This window comes from Leptonychotes weddellii, chromosome 1 (assembly GCF_054177405.1).
Source record: "Leptonychotes weddellii isolate Sample4059 chromosome 1, ASM5417740v2, whole genome shotgun sequence".
Taxonomy (NCBI): Eukaryota; Metazoa; Chordata; class Mammalia; order Carnivora; family Phocidae; genus Leptonychotes; species Leptonychotes weddellii.
Window position 1 is genome coordinate 44023682 of NC_138369.1, and position 19664 is coordinate 44043345.

Below are 19664 nucleotides of genomic sequence, written 5' to 3' on the forward strand. Positions count from 1 at the left end.
GGACTCCAGGATCATGACCTGAGCCGAAGGCAGTCGCCTAACCAACTGAGCCACCCAGGCGCCCCTAATAAGTTTTTTTTTTAAGATTTTATTTATTTATTTGACAGAGAGAGACACAGCGAGAGAGGGAACACAAACAGGGGGAGTGGGAGAGGGAGAAGCAGTCTCCTGCTGAGCAGGGAGCCCAATGTGGGGCTCGATCCCAGGACCCTGGGATCATGACCTGAGCCAAAGGCAGATGCTTAACGACTGAGCCACCCAGGTGCCCCTCAAATGTCTAATAAGTTTTGAAGTAGCATTGACGCTGCCTTTTGGCACTGATCATGATGAGTAGGGGACACATCCCACATTCCCCCAGTACCACTTTCCTCTCTTGGCCTCTCTCTTCCCACCTGTAAAGTGAAATGAAGTGGCGAAGGGGCCTGGGTTTTTGAGTCAGACTCAAGCCTGAATCCTGGCTCCACTACCCATTTGCTAGGAGATTGAGAGCACCCACTCTGTACCTCAGTGCCCCCATCTATTAATTTGGTATAATAATCCCCACTTCCCAAAGTTGTGATCAGGTTTAAATGAGATCCAGAATGTGGGTGCCTGGGTGGCTCAGTTGGTTAAGTGTTCCGACTCTTGATTTCAGCTCAGGTCATGATCTCAGGGCCGTGAGATTGAGCCCTGCTTTGGGCTCTGCGCTGAGTGTGGAGCCTGCTTAAGATTCTCTCTCCCTCTCTCTGCCGCCCCCCTACCCCCGCCGCTCAAGCATTCTGCTCTCTCTCTCTCTTTCTCTCTAATTAAAAAAAAAAAAAAAAGGTGCAAAATCTTGGGTCTCACTCCAGACCTACTAAATCAACATCTGCATTTAACAAGATGCCCAGGTGACTTATGAGCCCATTGAAGTTTGAAAAGGTCTGCCTTACAGCTCACAAGTAGCTCTCCTTTGCTTCCACCCTTGGCTCTCCTCACCTGGACAAGGACTTGGGGTAAAGAAGGCTAAGGGACTTCATGGCATATTCCATCCTTGTCACCTGGATAGTGTTGGACCTGGGAAGGAAGCAGAAAGCTAGTTAGGGTAGGAATAGTAGGCTCCCTCTCACTCATCATTTGACATAGTGCAAATGTGTCATTCCCAACCCCCCCCCCCCACCCAATCCAGCTAAACTCCACTCTGGTCTCTCCTCTCAACTCCCACACACACCTTTCCAGCCCTTCTCTGGTCCAATCCCACACATGCCAACTGGGACCAAGCTGGAAACCCCCTCAGGGCCCACGCTCAGCCTCACTCAGCGGCTGCTCCTCCCTCCCCAGGACTACTCACTCCATGTTTCTCTGACTCTGGCTCTGGTCACACTGATCAGGGATCCCCAGTTGGGGCTGAAGAGGCCCTGCCTGGTTGGGTCCTGTCCCTGGGGGCAGAGTCCATTTTACGCTGACAGGAAGTGAGTCACATCACCCCCCCTCTTCTGGAGACTGTTTCCTTACCTATAGCCCAGAGACCTCAAAGGTCAGGCTCACACAGGCTCTCTCCTGTGTCCTTAAGCAATCCGGACCCCTTCTGAGGCTTCCCACTGGCCAAAGGGACTCTGTGATGATGGATGTTGGAGATGTTCTATAACCTTTCTCCCCAGTACCAGAACTGCTAGGCTTCATTGGCTACTGAGCACTTGAAATGTGGTTAGTACAACTGAGGAGCTGCATTTTTAGCTTTGTTTAATGTTAACTAATTTAAATTGAAATAGCCACTGTGGCTTATGGCTACTGGCAACCATCCTGAATGCAGAGATAGCTGATACCTGGGCGCACCTGCCGCTTTCTCTCCTTGAGCCTCTCTGCGTCAGCTCTTGCGTGCTCCAAGCCTTTGCGCTGGCAGCTCTCACCGCCTGCAGTGTCCTCTTCCAGCTCAGGGCTAAACATATGCAGCCTTGAAGCCCCAATTTCACTATTTTCCACTCTTTGGAAAGCCTTTTATTATTTTAATTAATTAATTATTTAATTAATTAATTTTTTACTGATGAGAAAAGTTTTACATGGACAACACGGACCGGACAAGAACACTATAAACGAAGGAAGCAGAGGCTCTGGAAAGCCTTTTTAGATGGCTCCCACAGTTCCCCCTTCGTCTTGCCCTTCCTACTTCCAAGCCAAGCGTGCCTCAGTGTCTGTTTCTGCCTTAGCCCCACCAATCCTTGGGTGCCTCACCCTGAGATGTTCTCTCTATTCCCAGTACAGAGAGGGCCTGGAACAAGGCAGGGAGCTCAGGGAGTGGTCATGGAACAAGGAACCCCCTTCCCAGTCGGGTAAAATCACTCTTTCCTTCTAACAATTTGGGGAATTTCCTAGGCTAGCCTATCTGTTAACTCCCCCACTTAGTACTACCCAAGTCCGCTTGTCTCAGCCTCACTCTTCACTCCCCATGCCAAGCCCACCTCACCTGCTCTCCAGGAGCCCCCTCCCCCCAAATCCCAAAACAAAACACTTACCTCCCCCTCACAGCCTCCAGTAAGACAACTCCAGTAAGATACTGCCCAGCACAGCCCAGCCCTCCCTCCATTTTATTTCCAGCGCCCAGGGAAGCCCCTCCCCTGGCCTCCAGCCCCAGCTGGGGTAAAGAGCATGGGGAGTGAGTGTGTGTAGCTCTCACCCTTGGGACTTCAGGCCAGCCTAACGTCCAGAAAAGGCCCGAAAGGAGGGGAAGAGGCAAGTTTCGAAAGCTTTGGGACAGGGTATGGCTCAGGACGTGATATCAGGCACAGAGGGCACAGAAAACAGGCACAATGTGGGTTGTGGTCCCAGCTGCATTAGAGTTCACTGAGTGTAGACAAGCTGCCTCCACTTCTGTGAGCCCCAGTTTCTCTCACCTGTATAACAGCGACAATGATTTCTGTGTTAGGGGATTGAGGTGAGGACTTGTGATAATAAAAGTAAAGGGCGGGGGCTCCTGGGTGGCTCAGTTGGTTAAGTGACTGCCTTCGGCTCAGGTCATGATCCTGGAGTCCCCGGATCGAGTCGGACTCCCTGCTCAGCAGGGAGTCTGCTTCTCCCTCTCCCGCTCCCCCCTTCTTGTGCTCTCTCTCTCTCTCAAATAAATAAATAAATGAAATCTTTAAAAAAAATAAAAGTAAAGGGCGTTACAACAGAGATAATTCATAGGTAGAAGTGAATATGAGTGTGATAATATAATTATTTAATAATAGTAGAGACTAAGGCTAGCTGAAATGTGTAGTGGTTAATAGTGTAAGGTCTTACCCTTGACCCAGCAATCCTGCTCCTGTATACATTATCCAAGAGAAATGAAAATATATGACCACACCAAAACATATACACAAATGTTCATAGTGTTATTCACAATAGCTAAAAGACAGAAACAACTCAAATGTTCATCAATTGATGAACGGATTTCTTAAATGTGGCATATCCATAAGTGGAATATTATTTGTCAATAAAAGGATTACATGCTACTACATGGATAAACTTTGAAAACATGCAAAGTGAAAGAAGCCAGTCACAAAAGATCACATACATATTTATATGATTCCAGTTATATGAAATGTCCAGAACAGGCAAAACTATAAAGACAAAATAAATTAGTGGTTGCTTAGAGCTGGGGAAGAAGAAGGGATGGGGAATGATTTTAATAGGGAGTGATGGGGTTTCTTGTAGGAGAGACAAAAAGGTTCTAATCAATTAATCTAATCACAGTCCATTTTGGCTACAGTTGTACAACACTGAAAATATACTAAAAACCATTGACTTGATCACTAGAGTGGGTGATCTGCATTATATCTCCAAAAAGCTGTTATTTTTTTTTTAAGATTTTATTTATTTATTTGACAGAGACAGAGATAGCGAGAGCAGGAACACAAGCAGCGGGAGTGGGAGAGGGAGAGCAGGCTTCCCGCCGAGGAGGGAACCCGATGTGGGACTCGATCCCAGGACCCTGGGATCATGACCTGAGCCGAAGGCAGACGCTTAACGACTGAGCCACCCAGGCGCCCCAAAAAGCTGTTATTTGTTTATTTCTACTTTTATAAGTGATCCATAAAGCTGTTAAAAAAAAAAAAAAGAGTTTGGGCGCCTGGGTGGCTCAGTCAGTTGGGCGTCTGCCTTCGACTCAGGTCATGATCCTGGAGTTCCAGGATCAAGTCCCGCATCAGGCTCCCTGCTCAGCCGGGGGTCTGCTTCTCCCTCTGGCCTTCACCCTGCTCTCTCTCACTCTCTCTTTCTCTCTCTCAAATAAATAAATAAAATCTTAAAAAAAATAAAAAAAATAATTTTTAAAAAAGAGTTCAAGCTCATCTTTTTTTACCTTAAGGTGTTTCATCCTGTGTGTCATCACCTAGAGAGCTTGATAAAATTCATATTGCTGGGCTCCACCCCAGAGTCTCTGACTCAGTATGACTGGGGTGGAGCCTAAGAAACCACTTCTAAGAGGTTCCTAGGTGATCCTAAAGGTGTGACTGCTAGGAACCCCACTCTGAGGGCCAGAGGTCTAGCATTGGCTGTGTGACGTAACTCTTCTAAACTTCAGTTGAATCTGACAAATAGGGATTAAAAATAGCTCCTACCCCATTGGGTTGTCATAAAGGTTGAATGAGATAATCATGAAATGTACCTGCTGCAGAATTTAGTGCATCCTTTGGGCTCAATAAATCACTATTGTTATTATTATTATTTTAAAGATTTATTTATTTATTTGAGAGAGAGTGAGCATGCATGTGAGCGAGTGAGCGAGCAAGCAGAAAGTGAAAGGGAGAAGGAGAGAAGCAGACTCCCTGGTGAGTGTGGAGCCCGATACCAGGAACCAGAGACCACAATCAGAACCGAAATCAGGAGTCGGACACCCAATCAAGCCACCCAGGTGCCCCTATTATTAATATCTAAACCCCTCCCTGGACAAGCTCCCAGACAGCCATCATTCATTCATTCAGCAAATATTTATTAGGCACTTACTATGTGCCAGCCCTCCCAGGGGCTGAGAATACAGCGGGAAAGAAGACAGCCTTGTCCCACACTTCAAGGAGCTGACATTCCTAGGGCAGAGGGGAACTCAGATCTTGTACAAATATGCAAATAAACAAAAGGATTTCAGATAATGATGTTCTAGGAAAAAAACCAAACAAAGTGGCATGATAATAAATGGCTAGAGAGCTACATTGGCTTGTGGGTTCAGGCAAGGCCTCAAAGGAGGTGAGCTTTGAGCTAAATCCTACTGCTGAGAAGCCAATCTTTTGAAGTCCTGGGGAAACATTCAAGGCAAAGGAAACATCAGTGCAAAGGATCTGGGATAGGAATGAGGAGGGTTAGGAGACAGCAACACAAGTCATTAAACTTGAAGGCAGTCCAAGAGCCAGAAGAGAAGTACAAACAAATACTTCAGAAAAGAAGTTCTGGGGAACAGGTTGGGCCCCTCCCTTGGACATTCATGCTTCAAACATTTATTGAACATCTAACATGTGATTGTGTGTCAATGGATGACTCAGAAGCAGTCAGGCCCTGATGATGAACTCCCAAGGCATCATGGGAAGCAGACACAGATTTAAAAAAAGATAACTGCAGGCTAAAGTCAAAGGTCATCTGCCTTGGGGCTCCATGAACCTGAGGATTCTTCGCAGTACTTAGGAGAAGAGGATGGTTTTGAACCAGTTGGGATTTACTTATTCAACAAGCATTTTCTTGAGCATTTACACTATGCCAGGCACTATGGGCTGCTGGGGACACAGATGACTCAGTTCTTGTCCCTGTCTGGGGACCTTACATTCTAGTGGGAGAGGCAGATGTCTGAGCATGGTTCTCAAACCTTAAAGTGCCTAGAAATCATTTGAGATACCTCGGAGTGGAGAAGGACTTTAGCTATGACTCAAAGTTGAGAAGCCATAAAAGAAAAGATTATGCATTCAACTATATTTAAAAAGTATTCTGGGGGCACCAGGGTGGCTCACTCGGTTAAGTGTCTGAGTCTTGATTGCAGCTTGGGTCTTGATCTCAGGGTTGTGAGTTCAAGCCCCTCATTGGGCTCCACACTGGGCATGGAGCCTAGTTAAAAAAAAAAATGTATTCTGCATGTTCAATTTGTCATACCTGAGCAGAGTTAAATGACATACAAAAAGAAAGCTATATTGCACCTAAAATAGGCAAGATGCTGATCTTCTCTCTCTCTTTCTCCTCCTCTCTTCCTCTCTCCCGACCTCTCTCCCTCTCTCTGTCTCTATCTTTCTCTCCCTCTTCCTCATTCTGTTCTCCCTCCTCAGGGAAATGAAATACAAATGATCCTTAAACATATGAAAAGACATTTAATCCCACTATAGAAATAAAAAAAAGAAATAGAAATGCAACATAAAACTACGCAGAGATGTGATTCTTCACTCATCAGACTAGCAAATGTTGCTGGCAAAGCTGTGGGAAAGCAAGGAGTCAGACGCACCCACACATTGTTGGTGAGAATGTAATTGATCTAACCTCTGTGGAAGGCAATGTGTCCAGATCTAACAAAATTACAGACACCATATATTCTTTGACCCAGCAATACCACTTCTGGGATTCTAGACTATAGATCTACTTGCCCATGAATGAAATGATACATATACAAGGTTTTTAACTGAAGCTATTTGTAATAGCAAAATATTGGAAATGATCCAAATGTCCTACAAGAGAGACAGGTTAAATAAATTATCTTATATTCATATAATGGAATAACCCTAGGAAGCAAAAAAAGAAAAAAAACAGTAAGGATGTTCTTTATGTACCGATCTGGGGAAAATCTCCAAGATATATTGTTACATGGAAACAAAAATCAAGGTCTTTAAGTGTGTATAATACAGTACCCTCTGTATTTAAGAAAGTAAAATAAGAATATAACTTTACATTTGCTTGTATGTGCTTAAAGAAACTCTGGAAATACATACAACTACACTAAAAAACCCACAAAGTGTTTCCTTGGTTGGGTGGAGTCGGGTGGACTGGGTTGAGACCTGGGAAGATGGGGAGCAGAGTTGAGAGGAGGAGTTTTCACTGCCTATACTTTTTTAAATTGGAAAAGTTTACTTTGATACAATTTGCTTTCACTGTAATCTTATATATTTTATTTTGTACATTCAAAAACTTCATTCTGGGGGCACCTGGGTGGCTCAGTTGTTAAGCGTCTGCCTTCGGCTCAGGTCATGATCCCAGGGTCCTGGGATTGAGCCCCACATCGGGCTCCCTGCTCCACGGGAAGCCTGTTTCTCCCTCTCCCACTCCCCCTGCTTGTGTTCCTGCTCTCTCTGTGTCTCTCTCTGTCAAATAAATAAATAAAATCTTTAAAAAAAAAAACAAAACAAACTTCATTCTGAGAAGGGTTCCCCAGGCTGCCAAGAATGTCCATGGCACAAAAGCAGTTATAAATCTCTGCTCTAGGGGAGCCTGGCTGGCTCAGTCAGTATGGTATGTGACTCTTGATCTTGGGGTTGTGAGTTCAAACCCCATGTTGGGCATGGAGCCTACTTAAAAAAACAAAACAAACAAAAACAAATTGCTGCTGTAAATGATCATACCTTTTCATTATTGCCCTTCCCTGTGACCATTTGCATTTTAAAATAACAGCTTTGTGGAGCCTGGGTGGCTCAGTCTGTTAAACGTCTGCCTTCGGCTCAGGTCATGATCCCAGGGTCCTGGGATCGAGCCCCACGTCAGGATCCCTGCTTCTCCCTCTGTCCCTCACCCAGCTCATGCTTGCTCTCTCTCTCTCTTTCTCTCAAATAAATAAATAAAATCTTAAAAAAAATAAAATAACAGCTTTATTGAGATATAATTCCCATACGATTAAGTTCACCCTTTTAAGATCTACAATTCAATAGTTTTTAGTATATTCACAAAGTTCTTCAATGATCATTACTATATAATTGTATAATATTTTTATCACCCTCAAAAAGAAACTGCATACCTATTACAATTACTCCCTATTTCCTCCTGTCAACCACTACTCTACTTTTGGTCTTTATAGCTTTGTCTATTCTGGATATTTCATATAAATGGAATAATAAAATATGGGGTCCTTTATGACTAGCTTTTCACTTAGCGTAATATTACCCATGCAGTAATATGTATCCTTCTTCATTGCCAAATAATATTCCATTTATGGAGACGCTACTTTTTTATCCATTCATCAGCTGATGAATATAGGGTTGTTTCCACTTTTTGACTATTATAAGTAATGCTGCTATGAACGTTTGTGTACAAATTTTTTTTTTTTTGACAGAGACAGAGATAGCGAGAGCAGGAACACAAGCAGCGGGAGTGGGAGAGGGAGAAGCAGGCTTCCCCTCGAGGAGGGAGCCCGATGTGGGACTCGATCCCAGGACCCCGGGATCATGACCTGAGCCGAAGGCAGACGCCCAACGACTGAGCCACCCAGGCGCCCCAAATTTTTTTTTTTAAAGATTTTATTTATTTATTTGAGAGAGAGAGAATGAGAGGGAGGAGGGTCAGAGGGAGAAGCAGACTCCCTGCCGAGCAGGGAGCCTGATGCGGGACTCGATCCCGGGACTCCAGGATCATGACCTGAGCCGAAGGCAGTCGCTTAACCAACTGAGCCACCCAGGCACCCTTGTGTACAAATTTTTTTTTAAAGATTTTATTTATTTATTTGCCAGAGAGGGAAAGAGCACAAGCAGGGGGAGTGGCAGGCAGGAGAAGCCGGCTCCCCACCCAGCAGTAAGCCCAATGCAGGCTCTTTTCATGGTGCTGAACGTCTTTTCATGTGCTTATTGTGCATAAATTTATTATATTGTTTGATTTCTAAACCACATAAATGCATCACCTAGTCAACATTTTAGATTAAAAATAGTCTAGGGGCGCCTGGGTGGCTCAGTCGTTAAGTGCCTGCCTTCGGCTCAGGTCACAATCCCAGCGTTCTGGGATCGAGCCCCGCATCGGGCTCCCCGCTCTGCGGGAAGCCTGCCTCTCCCCCGTCCACTCCCCCTGCTTGTGTTCCTCTCTCACTGTGTCTCTCTCTGTCAAATAAATAAATAAAATCTTTAAAAAAAAAAATAGTCTCAGGCCCAACTCTGAAGAATGATCTATTTGGGTAAGGGTAAGGCCCAGAAATATATGTGGTTTTTTTTTAAGATTTTTATTTATTTATTTGACAGAGAGAGACACAGCAAGAGAGGGAACACAAGCAGGGGGAGTGGGAGAGGGAGAAGCAGGCTTCTCGCTGAGCAGAGAGCCCGATGCAGGGCTCGATCCCAGGACCCTGGGATCACGACCTGAGCAGAAAACAGATGCTCAACCAAGTGAGCCACCCAGGTGCCCCATGTGGGTTTTTTTTTTTAAAGATTTATTTATTTATTTGGGAGAGAGAGAGAGAGAGTGCATGCACAAATGAGGGGAGGGCCAGAGGGAAAGGGAGAGAGAATCCTCGAGCAGACTCCCCACTGAGTGCAGAGTCCCACATGGGGCTCGATCCCAGGACCCTGAGACCATGACCTGAGCCAAAATCAAGAGCCAGCCGCTTAACTGACTGAGTCACCTAAGTACCCCCAGATATATATGCTTTTATTTTTATTTATTTTTTTAAACAATAATTTATTGCTCTTTCTTTCCAAAGCTTTGTGAATTTACAAAGAAAAAAAAAAGGATCAGCATTTACAGACTGCTCAGTTCAGGCTAAGAATGCCGAGAGGTGAAAGCATGGACCACCGTGGCCACTGGGTGTTCACCAGCAGATGTGCATGGACATCTGCAACAAGCTCTCCCAGATTTGTTTACCGCCTTTAGAGATGTTGCGTTCCTTACACACCATCTCTCAGGACATATGTGGGTCATTAGTCAAGTCACTGGAACAGTACAGAGGTTTTTGGGTTTGGTTTTGTTTTTTGGCCCTCCAGCTATAAAATGAAATTTTCAGTTCATTTCTGAAAAATAAATTGGTCAATAAATTCATTTTGTTCTGCTTCTACTTTACACAAAGCTTCCTATTCAACCTGATACCTTTCAAGCTGCATTTTCTTTTCTGCTATCAGCGCTTGCAGTTGCTGCTGTCGGGCTTCTCTCTGTTTTGCTATAGATTTGGGCAAGTTCTGAGCACCAATGGCCTTCATCTTCTCATTTTTTGCTTCTTTTGCAAGTTGGTCAACAAGCTCAAGTAAACCAGCAACTATTTTCTGAAACTGGCCAATTTTTCCCACAGAGTCCTTGTACTCGTCCTTGAGTTCTATGGTCTGCTGGGTAACCTCAGGGTCCAACATGTGCAGCTTGTCCAGCTCATCAAAGTGCAGCCCCGCTTCACTGAGGATGTCCTTGGCCATAGCTGCCAACCCCATGTGGCGGCGGGCTACTGCGCGGGCTGAATCCGGCAGCGGCTTCTCTCCCGGGTCAGCCGCATCTTACCTCGCCCGCCGGTCTCAGCTGCTGCCACCGAAATATATGCCTCTACTAAGAATCCTGGGTGATTAAAAAAAAAAAAATCCTGGGTGATTCTATCACAGATGGTCTTAAACCAGGCTTAACAAACACTGCAACTTACTGACCAGGAGCCGTGGGAGCTGATGTCGGAGTAGGTGATTTTTGCTGGAGTAGTAAGATGGATTCTAAAAGGTCAGCAGAATTTCCAGAGGGCAAGAAAAGATGTTCTAGAGAGTGTACAGGGAGGAGACAGATACAGGCTTACTTTACTTCACTGTGCTTCACTTTATTGAGCTCCACAGATACTGCATTTTTCATAAATTGAAGGCTTGTGGCAGCCCTACATTGAGCAAGTCTATCGGTGCCATTTTTCCAGCAGCATTTGCTCACTTCATGTCTCGGTGTCACATTTTGGTAATTCTTGCAATATTTCAAATTTTTTCATTATTATTTTTTTTATTATGGTGATCTGTGATCAGTGATCTTTGACGTTACTATTGTAATTGTTTGGCGGCACCACGAACCATGCCTATATAAGACAGAGAACTTCATTGACAAACGTTGTGTGTTGTGATTGCCCACCAAATGGGCATTTCTCTCCCCATCTCCCTCCTTCTCCTCAGGCCTCCATATTTCCTAAGACTAAACAATATTGAAATTGGGCCAGTTAATAATCCTACAATGGTTTCTAAGTGTTCAAGTGAAAGGAGAATCACAAGTCTCCCACTTTATTTTTTTTTTCTTAAGATTTTATTTATTTGAGAGAGAGAGAATGAGAGACAGAGAGCATGAGAGGGAGGAGGGTCAGAGGGAGAAGCAGACTCCCCGCTGAGCAGGGAGCCCGATGCGGAACTCGATCCGGGGACTCCAGGATCACGACCTGAGCCGAAGGCAGCCGCTTAACCAACTGAGCCACCCAGGCGCCCACAAGTCTCCCACTTTAAATCAAAAGCTAAAAATGATTCAGCGTAGTGAGGAAGGCGTGTTGAAAGTTGAGACAGACTGAAAACTAGGCCTCTTGCACCAAACAGCCAAATTGTGGGTACAAAGGAAAAGTTCTTGGAGGAAAGTAAAAGTGCTACTTCAGTGAATACAGGAATGATAAGAAAGTAAAACAGTCTTACTGCTGACCTAGGGAAAGTTCTAGTAGTCTGGATAAAAGATCAGACCAGCCAGAACATTCCCTTAAGCCAAAGCCTAATCGAGAGCAAGGCCCTAACTCTCTTCAATTCTGTGAAGGTTGAGAGAGGTGAGCAAGCTACAGAAGAGAAATCTGAAGCTAGCAGAAGTGGTTCATGAGAGTTAAGGAATCTCTATAACATCAAAGTGCAAGATAAAGCAGCAAGTAGAAGCTGCAGCAAGCTATCCAGAAGATCTAGCTGAAATCATTAATGAAGGAGGCTACACTAAACAACAGGTTTTCAGTGTAGATGAAACAGCCTTCTACTAGACAAAGATACCATCTAGGACTTTCAGAGCTAGAGAGAAGTCAGTGCCTGGCTTCAAAGCTTCAAAGGACAAGCTGACTCTCTTGTTAGGGGCTAATGCAGCTGGTGACTTGCAGTTGAAGCCAGTGCTCATTTGCCATTCCGGAAGTCCCAGGGCCCTTAAAAGTTATACTAAATCTACTCTGACTGTGCTCTATACATGGAAGAGTAAATCCTGGATGATAGCATATCTGCTTATAATGTGGTTTACTGAATACTTTAAGCCCACTGTTGAGACCCACTGCTTAGAAAAAAAGATTCCTTTCAAAATGTTACCGTTCACTGACAATGCCCCTGGTCACCCAAGAGCTCTGCTAGAGATGTATAATGAGATTAATGTTGCTTTCATGCCTGCTAACACAACATTCATCCTGCAGCCCTTGGATCAGGCAGTCATTTAGACTTTCAAGTCTTATTATTTAAGAAATGCAATCTTCGTGGCATCTGGGTGGCTCAGTAGGGTAAGCATCCCCTTCGGTTCAGGTCGTGATCTCCAGGTTCTGGGATCGAGTTCTGCATCAGGCTCCCTGCTCAGCGGGGAGTCTGCTTGTCCCTCTCCCTCTGCCCCTCCCCCCACTTGTTCTCTCTCTCTCTCTCAAATAAATAAAATCTTTTAAAAAAAGAAAAGAAAAGAAATGTGTATTTTTAAAGATTTTATTTATTTATTTGATAGAGATAGAGAGCACAGATAGGCAGAGCAGCAGGCAGAGCGGCAGGCAGAGGGAGAGGGAGAAGCAGGCTCCCCGCTGAGCAGGAAGCCCAACATGTCCCAGGACCCTGGGATCGTGGCCTGAGCCGAAGGCAGCCACTTAACCGACTGAGCCACCCAGACACCCCATAATTTTCTTTTTTCTTTCATAGCCTTGACATTTTTATTTTTTAAATAAGCTCCACACCCAGCCAGCATGGAGCCCACCACGGGCTTGAACTCACCACCCTGAGATCAAGATCTGAGCAGATAACAAGAGACTGGGCTACCCAGGCACCCCCATAGCCTTGACATTTTAAGAATACAGTCTAGTCCTTCAATTTATCTATCATTGCTTCATGATTAGATTCAGGTTAAATTAAGTATCTTTGGCAGAAATATCACAGAAGTGATGCTGTGTCTTCAGTGTAACAGGAGACAGATGTCAAGTTTGTCTCGTTACTGATCAAGTTAACTTTGATTACTTCGTTAAGGGAGTGCACCCCAGGTTTCTCCACTGTAAAGTTACCATTTTCTCTTTGCAATGATTAAGTAACCCATGGGGAGATATTTTGAGACTGTGTCAATCATGTGTCCTATTGAGAGTTACAGAACCCTTTTCAATATCACTTCCCCATCTGTGAAGTGGGGACAGCGGTGTCTTGAACTCCTATTAGAGTTTAAGAAGGTTAAAGTGTTGGGGGCCTGGGTGGCTCAGTCGTTAAGCGTATGCCTTCGGCTCAGGTCATGATCCCAGAGTCCTGGGATCGAGCCCGGCATCGTGCTCCCTACTCAGCAGAAGCCTGCTTCTCTCTCTCCCACTCCCACTGCTTGTGTTCCTGCTCTCGCTGCGTCTCTCTCTGTCAAATAAATAAATAAAATATTACAAAAAAAAAAAAAGAAGGTAAAAGTGCTCAACAGCCTAAGTGATATGGTCCAGTCAGAGAGCAAAAAGATGCCATCCCTACGGATTAATTTCTTGGGCACTCCAAACCGACAGAGGTAAGCAGGAGCGCGAGAGCGTGCACGTGCGCGTGCGCGAGGGCGTGACCACAGAGTCGGTCCTCCCGAGACAGAGAGGCCTGAGACAGAGAGGCCGGAAGTTGGCCTCACCGAATCGCGCGGCTGTTAGGGTGGCAAGCCGAGGCGGCGTTATCGGGGTGTGCAGGCAGTTCGGCACGGTAGTGGGTCGGCGTGAGGGGCTCTGGGGTTCTGGGCGGGGATAATGGCATCTCGGGCAGGCCCGCGAGCGGCCGGTACCGACGGCAGCGACTTTCAGCACCGGGAGCGCGTCGCCATGCACTACCAGATGAGGTATGAAGTGAGGCGAGGAGCACAGAGGCCTCTCCCCAGCCAGAGCCCGGAGGGCCTGGAAAGCGACACAGGCCTGGCCTCGGGGTCTTACCCACCCAGCCGGCCCTCGCGCACCTCCTCCCGTGACGGCCCAGGCCCTGTCCCCAATTTCGGGAAGCCCCTTCGCTCCCATAAGCACCACCCGTGATCCGCCCTGTGCCTTGGGAGGGTCCAGTCCCTGCCTCCTAGGCTCTGGAGTCTTGAGCGATGCTGGCCTTGCTGTGACCTCGGAAACCCAATTTTTAATCGAAACCCACTTTCCTCATCTGTGAAGGGAAGAGCAATCCATTATTTAGGTTTGGGGAAGAATTAGCTAGTAATTCGTGTAAAGGGTCTGCCCAATACATGGTAGCTGTTGTATTTCGGGCCATTTTGGGGAATGTGGACCATAAAGTCCAGCCTTTCCTCGCCTAAAATGAATTTTAGGAACACTCCCATGTAAGGGGTGTTTCAACTTCGGTATTCGTTCAACAAATATTTATTGAGTTTCTACCCATCAGGCATTGTGCTAGGCACTGAGGATATAATAGTAAGCAAAAACAGATCTGGTCTTTGTATGCATGTTATACCTTCAATAAAAAAAGTTTCTTTAGGACGCCTGGGTGGCTCAGTTGGTTAAGCGACTGCCTTCGGCTCAGGTCATGATCCTGGAGTCCCTGGATCCAGTCCCGCATTGGGCTCCCTGCTCGGCAGGGAGTCTGCTTCTCCCTCTCCCACTCCCCCTGCTTGTGTTCCCTCTCTCGCTGTGTCTTTCTCTGTCAAATAAATAAATAAAAAATCTTTAAAAAAATAAAAAAGAAAAAAGTTTCTTTAAAAAAGACAAAACTGGTCCCTGCCTTCATGGATCATGAAGTCTACAGGTGACTGGCTTTCCCCCCCTACCTTTCCTCATTTTCTATAATGAATATTTTTAAAATAAAAATATTGAAAAAAAGATTTTCTTTCCTTAAATCCATCAAACTCTCCCAGAATGTTTTTCACATCTTTCCAGAGTTTTGAAGAATGACAAGCTCTTTGGATCTTCATTTTATTCTTATCCTTAGACCCCCACCTAAGAGGATATTACAACCCAAGCAAGTGTTTTGCTGACTGTCCGGAGCAGAAACTGCCCTCGGGGGTGTGAAGAGAATACATTTAGGACCTGAGAGAATTAGAATAATGAGAGAAATATGTGTGCTTGCTTTGGCTATAAAATCTAGTCTAGCTTGGGAAGTATGGGCAGCCTGAGTTGATTTTCTTGCTGCCAGTATCTCCTTCTTGTAGGCTATATTCTTATGGTGCAATCAAAGTCATCTCTCTAAACACAGCACTGAGTTACTCTTTTGCCTTTAATCTGACTCACTCTTTGCAACTTCACATTCTGCTCTTCCCTTCCCACTACGAAGTATTCCTGCCACACCACCTGCTTTCCTGGAACACAATACTTATGTCTTTTTGCCTGCATGCTCTTACCTCTGATAATTACCACCCACCCTTCAGAGCCTATCTCAAATATCCCTGTCCTCTAGATAGCCTTCTCAGACATCCCATCCTAAGCTGAACTGATTACTCCTTCCTGTGATATTCATATATCTGGCAACCTATATTTACTAGAGCTCTTCCAGTTCATTTTCTAATTATTTTTTCTTTTTATTTTTTTAAGTAGACTCCATGCTTAGCGTGGAGCCCAACGCGAGTCTTAAACTCACAACCCTGAGATCAAGACCTGAGCTGAGATCAAGAGTCAGACGCTTAACTGACTGAGCCACCCAGACACCCCTTATTTTTTCTTTTGTTCCTTGTCCCCAAGCGTCCAGGCAGGGACTATATCTTACTCATGTTTGTAACCCAGTGTCCAGTATAGTTGCCTGGCATATAGCTGGTGGTCAGAAAATTTTGAATGAAAGGTACTTCTTCTGCTCTGCCCCACAGTGTGACTCTCAAGTATGAAATCAAGAAGCTGATCTACGTGCATCTGGTCATATGGCTGCTGCTGGTTGCCAAGATGAGCGTGGGACACCTGAGGCTATTGTCACATGATCAGGTGGCCATGCCCTATCAGTGGGAATACCCATATTTGCTGAGCATTGTGCCCTCTCTCTTGGGCCTCCTCTCCTTCCCTCGAAACAACATTAGCTACCTGGTGCTCTCCATGATCAGCATGGGGCTCTTTTCCATAGCTCCCCTCATTTATGGCAGCATGGAGATGTTCCCCGCTGCACAGCAGCTCTACCGCCATGGAAAGGCTTACCGCTTCCTCTTTGGTTTTTCTGCCGTCTCTGTCATGTACCTGGTGTTGGTGCTGGCGGTTCAAGTGCATGCCTGGCAGTTATACTACAGCAAGAAGCTCCTAGACTCTTGGTTCACCAGCACACAGGAGAAGAAGCGTAAATGAAGCCTGCCTGATGGACTATTCTGTGGGGTGAAGCCTGGGCCTCTTACTGAGCCTAGTGAGAAGGTAGAGGAGCTGTTCTGAAATTGTTGGTGATTTTGGCAGCTAGTGCAAACCAGGCCCACGTTCTGGAAAGCTCCTGTTGCCACCAGCTGAGGTGGCAAAACTATATTTAATTTATTCCTGGTTGGCTGGAACTGGGTGATCAACAACTATAAAGCAAACTTCAACTGGTTGAAGTTGAGGCCCTTCAGGGTTTTTCTTTAAGACGGAGTCTCATCCTTGCCTCTTCTTGGTCATTCTTTCCACTTCCATCCATTACCCCGTAGCCGTCAAGACTGAAAGAGATAGGGAATAAATCAAATTCTACTTCAATCTGTAGGTGGTGGGGCAGGAAACATTTGGGAGGCTCCCCCTGCAGGCTGTGGTCTCTACTGCAAAGCATTTTAATTAAAAAGAACTTCAATAAAATTACAACTGCCTTGTCAACCCTGTGCCTTGTGTTGGAATTTGATAAATTGTGAAAGGTATGTTGCCTGAGTGGCCGTAGACACAAGGAGGTAGTTAGAAGTTTCCCAAGAAACCTGGAAGTAGCAGTAGAGAAGTGAACTGGGTGTAGGGAACCTAAGTCATAGTAGCAGCCTTGCGGCTGATTGACAGAAACTACCACGGGCCATACATTTAATCTCTCCACCTGTAAAATGGTCCATTCTCATTTACCCTGCTTGGGTTATGGGCTCTTCTAGGATATTCATGTTTATCATTCAGTGTTAACAAATTGTCATTTATGTGTCCAATAATAAGGTATCCAAAAGAATTTTAAAGTATCCCTGCATGTAATCTGGGTGAAACATGATATACATGTGAAGCAACTAATAAACACAGTATCTAATGGCGTGGAGCAGATAAGTTAAAAATGGAAGTGGGAAAGAGATGTGTGAACTCAAGTCCCTTTTCACATCTAAAAGTCTGACACAGTAAATGTTTACTGCAGGAAAGATGCGTGTCCCTTTGTTCTTGTCCACTTGACTTTATTGTCTCTGGATGATGTCCAGATCTCTAATTGCAGACCTCTGTCCTGTCCAGAGTTCTAGCCATCTTTGTTTGTTTGTCTGTTTTTAGTCCTTTTATTCTATAAACATTAGGTATATACTCGGTCACTCTTAGATACTGGCAGTGCTTATACTGGAAAACCTCTTCCTCTACATGTCCTGACTGTCGTCTCAAACTCCGTGTGTCCCAGACTTAACTCCTTGTCTTCTACCTCATACCCATACCTCTTCCTGCATCCCTGTGTGCAAGTGAGTATACCAAAAGCACAGTTCTAGATCATCATCAAATCTCTACTAGGTGCCATTGTTTTTTGAACAATCAAAATACCTTAATCTCTCAGACGTTTCCGAGGTGTGATTTCAGTGCACACCAGTCTTACATTGTCTCGCCATACTCTTACAGTCTCTCAGTCAATAGAACCTCATGAATCCCCATAGCACTTTCATGTTTTCCCAGTTTGTTTAAAAATTCCCCTTTTAGACCTTTATATGCCTTTATTACTTATCCTTCAAGATTCAGTTTATATGGTAATTCAGGAGCCTTCCGGTTGCTTCCATTCAAGGAGTAAGAGTTCTTTGAATCCGTGTGACATTTTTATTTTACCTCTTATTGACAATTATTTGTTGATACGTCTTTTCCTCACCCCTTGCTCGATACCTGATGCATAGTGTGCACTCTATTGAATGAAGTAACTTGTCCTATTCTAGACCAAAGACAGGATGTATTGCACAGAGGAAAGAATTAGACTGAGGCAGGGGTAGAATTTGGAGAGCAAAGGAAAGCAGATGGAAATGTGTGAGTGATGGAATTACGTGCACCAGGCACAAATTGCTAATTTTCAAAGTATTGGGATGCAAATAATTTTTTTTTAAGTTAAACTTTTCTTTGATTATTGGAATGATACTTTACAGTCTTAGAGTGCTTTTGAAGACCAATTATGGAAATTACTGTCAATGCAAAAAAAAAAAAAAGCCATTTGGTTTATTTTAGTTTTCTTCTTGTTGGGTTATTGGGATTCTGCTTTTCCAATCATTTTTTTCCTGCTTCATGGTTGTAGTGTTAGCATTCAGTGTTAACACTACATTCCCTGAAGCAAACAAGATCCCCTTTGAAAGAGATCTTGATTTAGTGGGAAGAATGCTGTATTTGGACGGTGGAAGACGGGTTCGAGTACCAGCACACCTAATCATATGGCTAAAATCAACACTGCCTATTTCACAGGATTGTTTTGAAGATCAAATAAGGTGAAGTATTATGAAGGTGCTTTGTGAACTATGTAACACTATATAAATGTGAGGAATGGTTGTTCCCTCATGTTTGCAGATTTAGACTATAGGTATTGGAGGGACTCTTAAAGAGCATCTAGTCCATGAGAAAGGGAGTGTGGCATAGTGGAATGAATATAGCTTCTGATATTAGACTGACTTAGGTTGGAATTCTGCCTTTTGCCTTAAGCAAGATACTTGAGTCTCTGATTTTGATCTGACACACGGGGATCATAGTAGCTACTGAGATTGTGAGGATTAAATAATGTATATGAATAGTCGAGTACATAGCAGGTGCTGAGTAAATACCAAAATGCCTTCCCTTGATGAGCATTGTTAACTTTCCCCTTTCAGACTGGGAGTCCCTATCTCCTCTTACGCATAATCTCTTGCCTTGGAATTCTGGAGGTTGATCCCTACTGGAAGAGCAGAAGTAAGGAAGGAACACTTCATCCACTCTTGGTTTACATTGGTCTAATGTGTTGGCCCTTCCTGCCTAAGGTGCCCTAACAGGCCCAGTTGCCCCAAGAGACTTTAAGAATCAGCTGTTACAGAAAGAGCCTAGAGATGCTGCTGCATGGTCTGACAAGAGTCCACGTAAGGGTAAGGCTCAAGAAAAACAGCTGTCCAAGGCCCCCACAGTGTGCTCTCTCTCTGAGCATGTGCAGGGGCCTGCCAAGACTTCCTGAGCTCCTGGCTTGGTCCCCAAGTAAAGGTTATTAGAGCATGAAGTCTGAGTTAGCTTGTTCAGACACAAACCACAGGTAAGATAGGCTTCGACCATCTTCCAAAAAGACAGGGCCTCTGTGCTGCAGTTGGCTTTTATTACAGTTGGCTACCTTGAATTCCAGCCACAGATACTCCTCCCTTGTTGACTCTTGCCAAACAGTTCCTACTAGTCTGGGAGTCTGAACCATTAACTCACTATCATAAGACCTACTTTCCCTTTGTTCAACTATTCCAAATTCTTCCTTCACATTGTTAACCCTGCCAACTACATTGCACTGCTAAATCTAGTAATTCTGTGGACTCTAGGGCTCACAAACCCTCTGACTTCTCACAGATCTCCCCAAGCA

The 19664-nt window shown here is 44.8% G+C and overlaps 2 protein-coding genes, 1 long non-coding RNA gene and 1 pseudogene across 5 annotated transcripts in view; 1 reads left to right on the forward strand and 3 right to left on the reverse strand.

The window, feature by feature from the left end:
* Positions 1-2592, reverse strand: part of CIDEC (cell death inducing DFFA like effector c) — a 15286-nt gene extending 12694 nt beyond the window's left edge. Inside the window, exons 1-3 of one of the 3 annotated variants that reach the window (XM_081821865.1) lie at positions 2472-2522; positions 1310-1397; positions 958-1035 (exon numbers count right to left, since the gene is read on the reverse strand). In XM_081821865.1, coding sequence (XP_081677991.1) covers positions 958-1035; positions 1310-1314 — 83 coding nt within the window. In that variant the 5' untranslated portion in view covers positions 1315-1397; positions 2472-2522. Of the gene's footprint in view, positions 1-957; positions 1036-1309; positions 1398-2471 lie in introns of all 3 variants that reach the window. The other 2 variants (XM_081821863.1, XM_081821872.1) reach the window with 2 other exon arrangements.
* Positions 2593-9779: 7187 nt separating this feature from the next.
* LOC102735189 (intraflagellar transport protein 20 homolog pseudogene) lies at positions 9780-11183 on the reverse strand (annotated as a pseudogene).
* A 2472-nt stretch (positions 11184-13655) lies between these two features.
* JAGN1 (jagunal vesicle mediated transporter 1) lies at positions 13656-16759 on the forward strand. Its single transcript, XM_006738996.3, has 2 exons — positions 13656-13860; positions 15811-16759. Exons 1-2 carry the CDS (start codon positions 13772-13774, stop codon positions 16271-16273), a joined length of 552 nt encoding a protein of 183 aa, XP_006739059.1. The 5' UTR covers positions 13656-13771; the 3' UTR covers positions 16274-16759.
* The window catches only part of LOC145721846 (uncharacterized), a 30757-nt gene continuing 27500 nt past the window's right edge, over positions 16408-19664 (reverse strand). The window contains exon 2 of the long non-coding RNA XR_014145808.1: positions 16408-16608. This is a non-coding gene — a long non-coding RNA (uncharacterized LOC145721846). The remainder of the gene's footprint in view (positions 16609-19664) is intronic.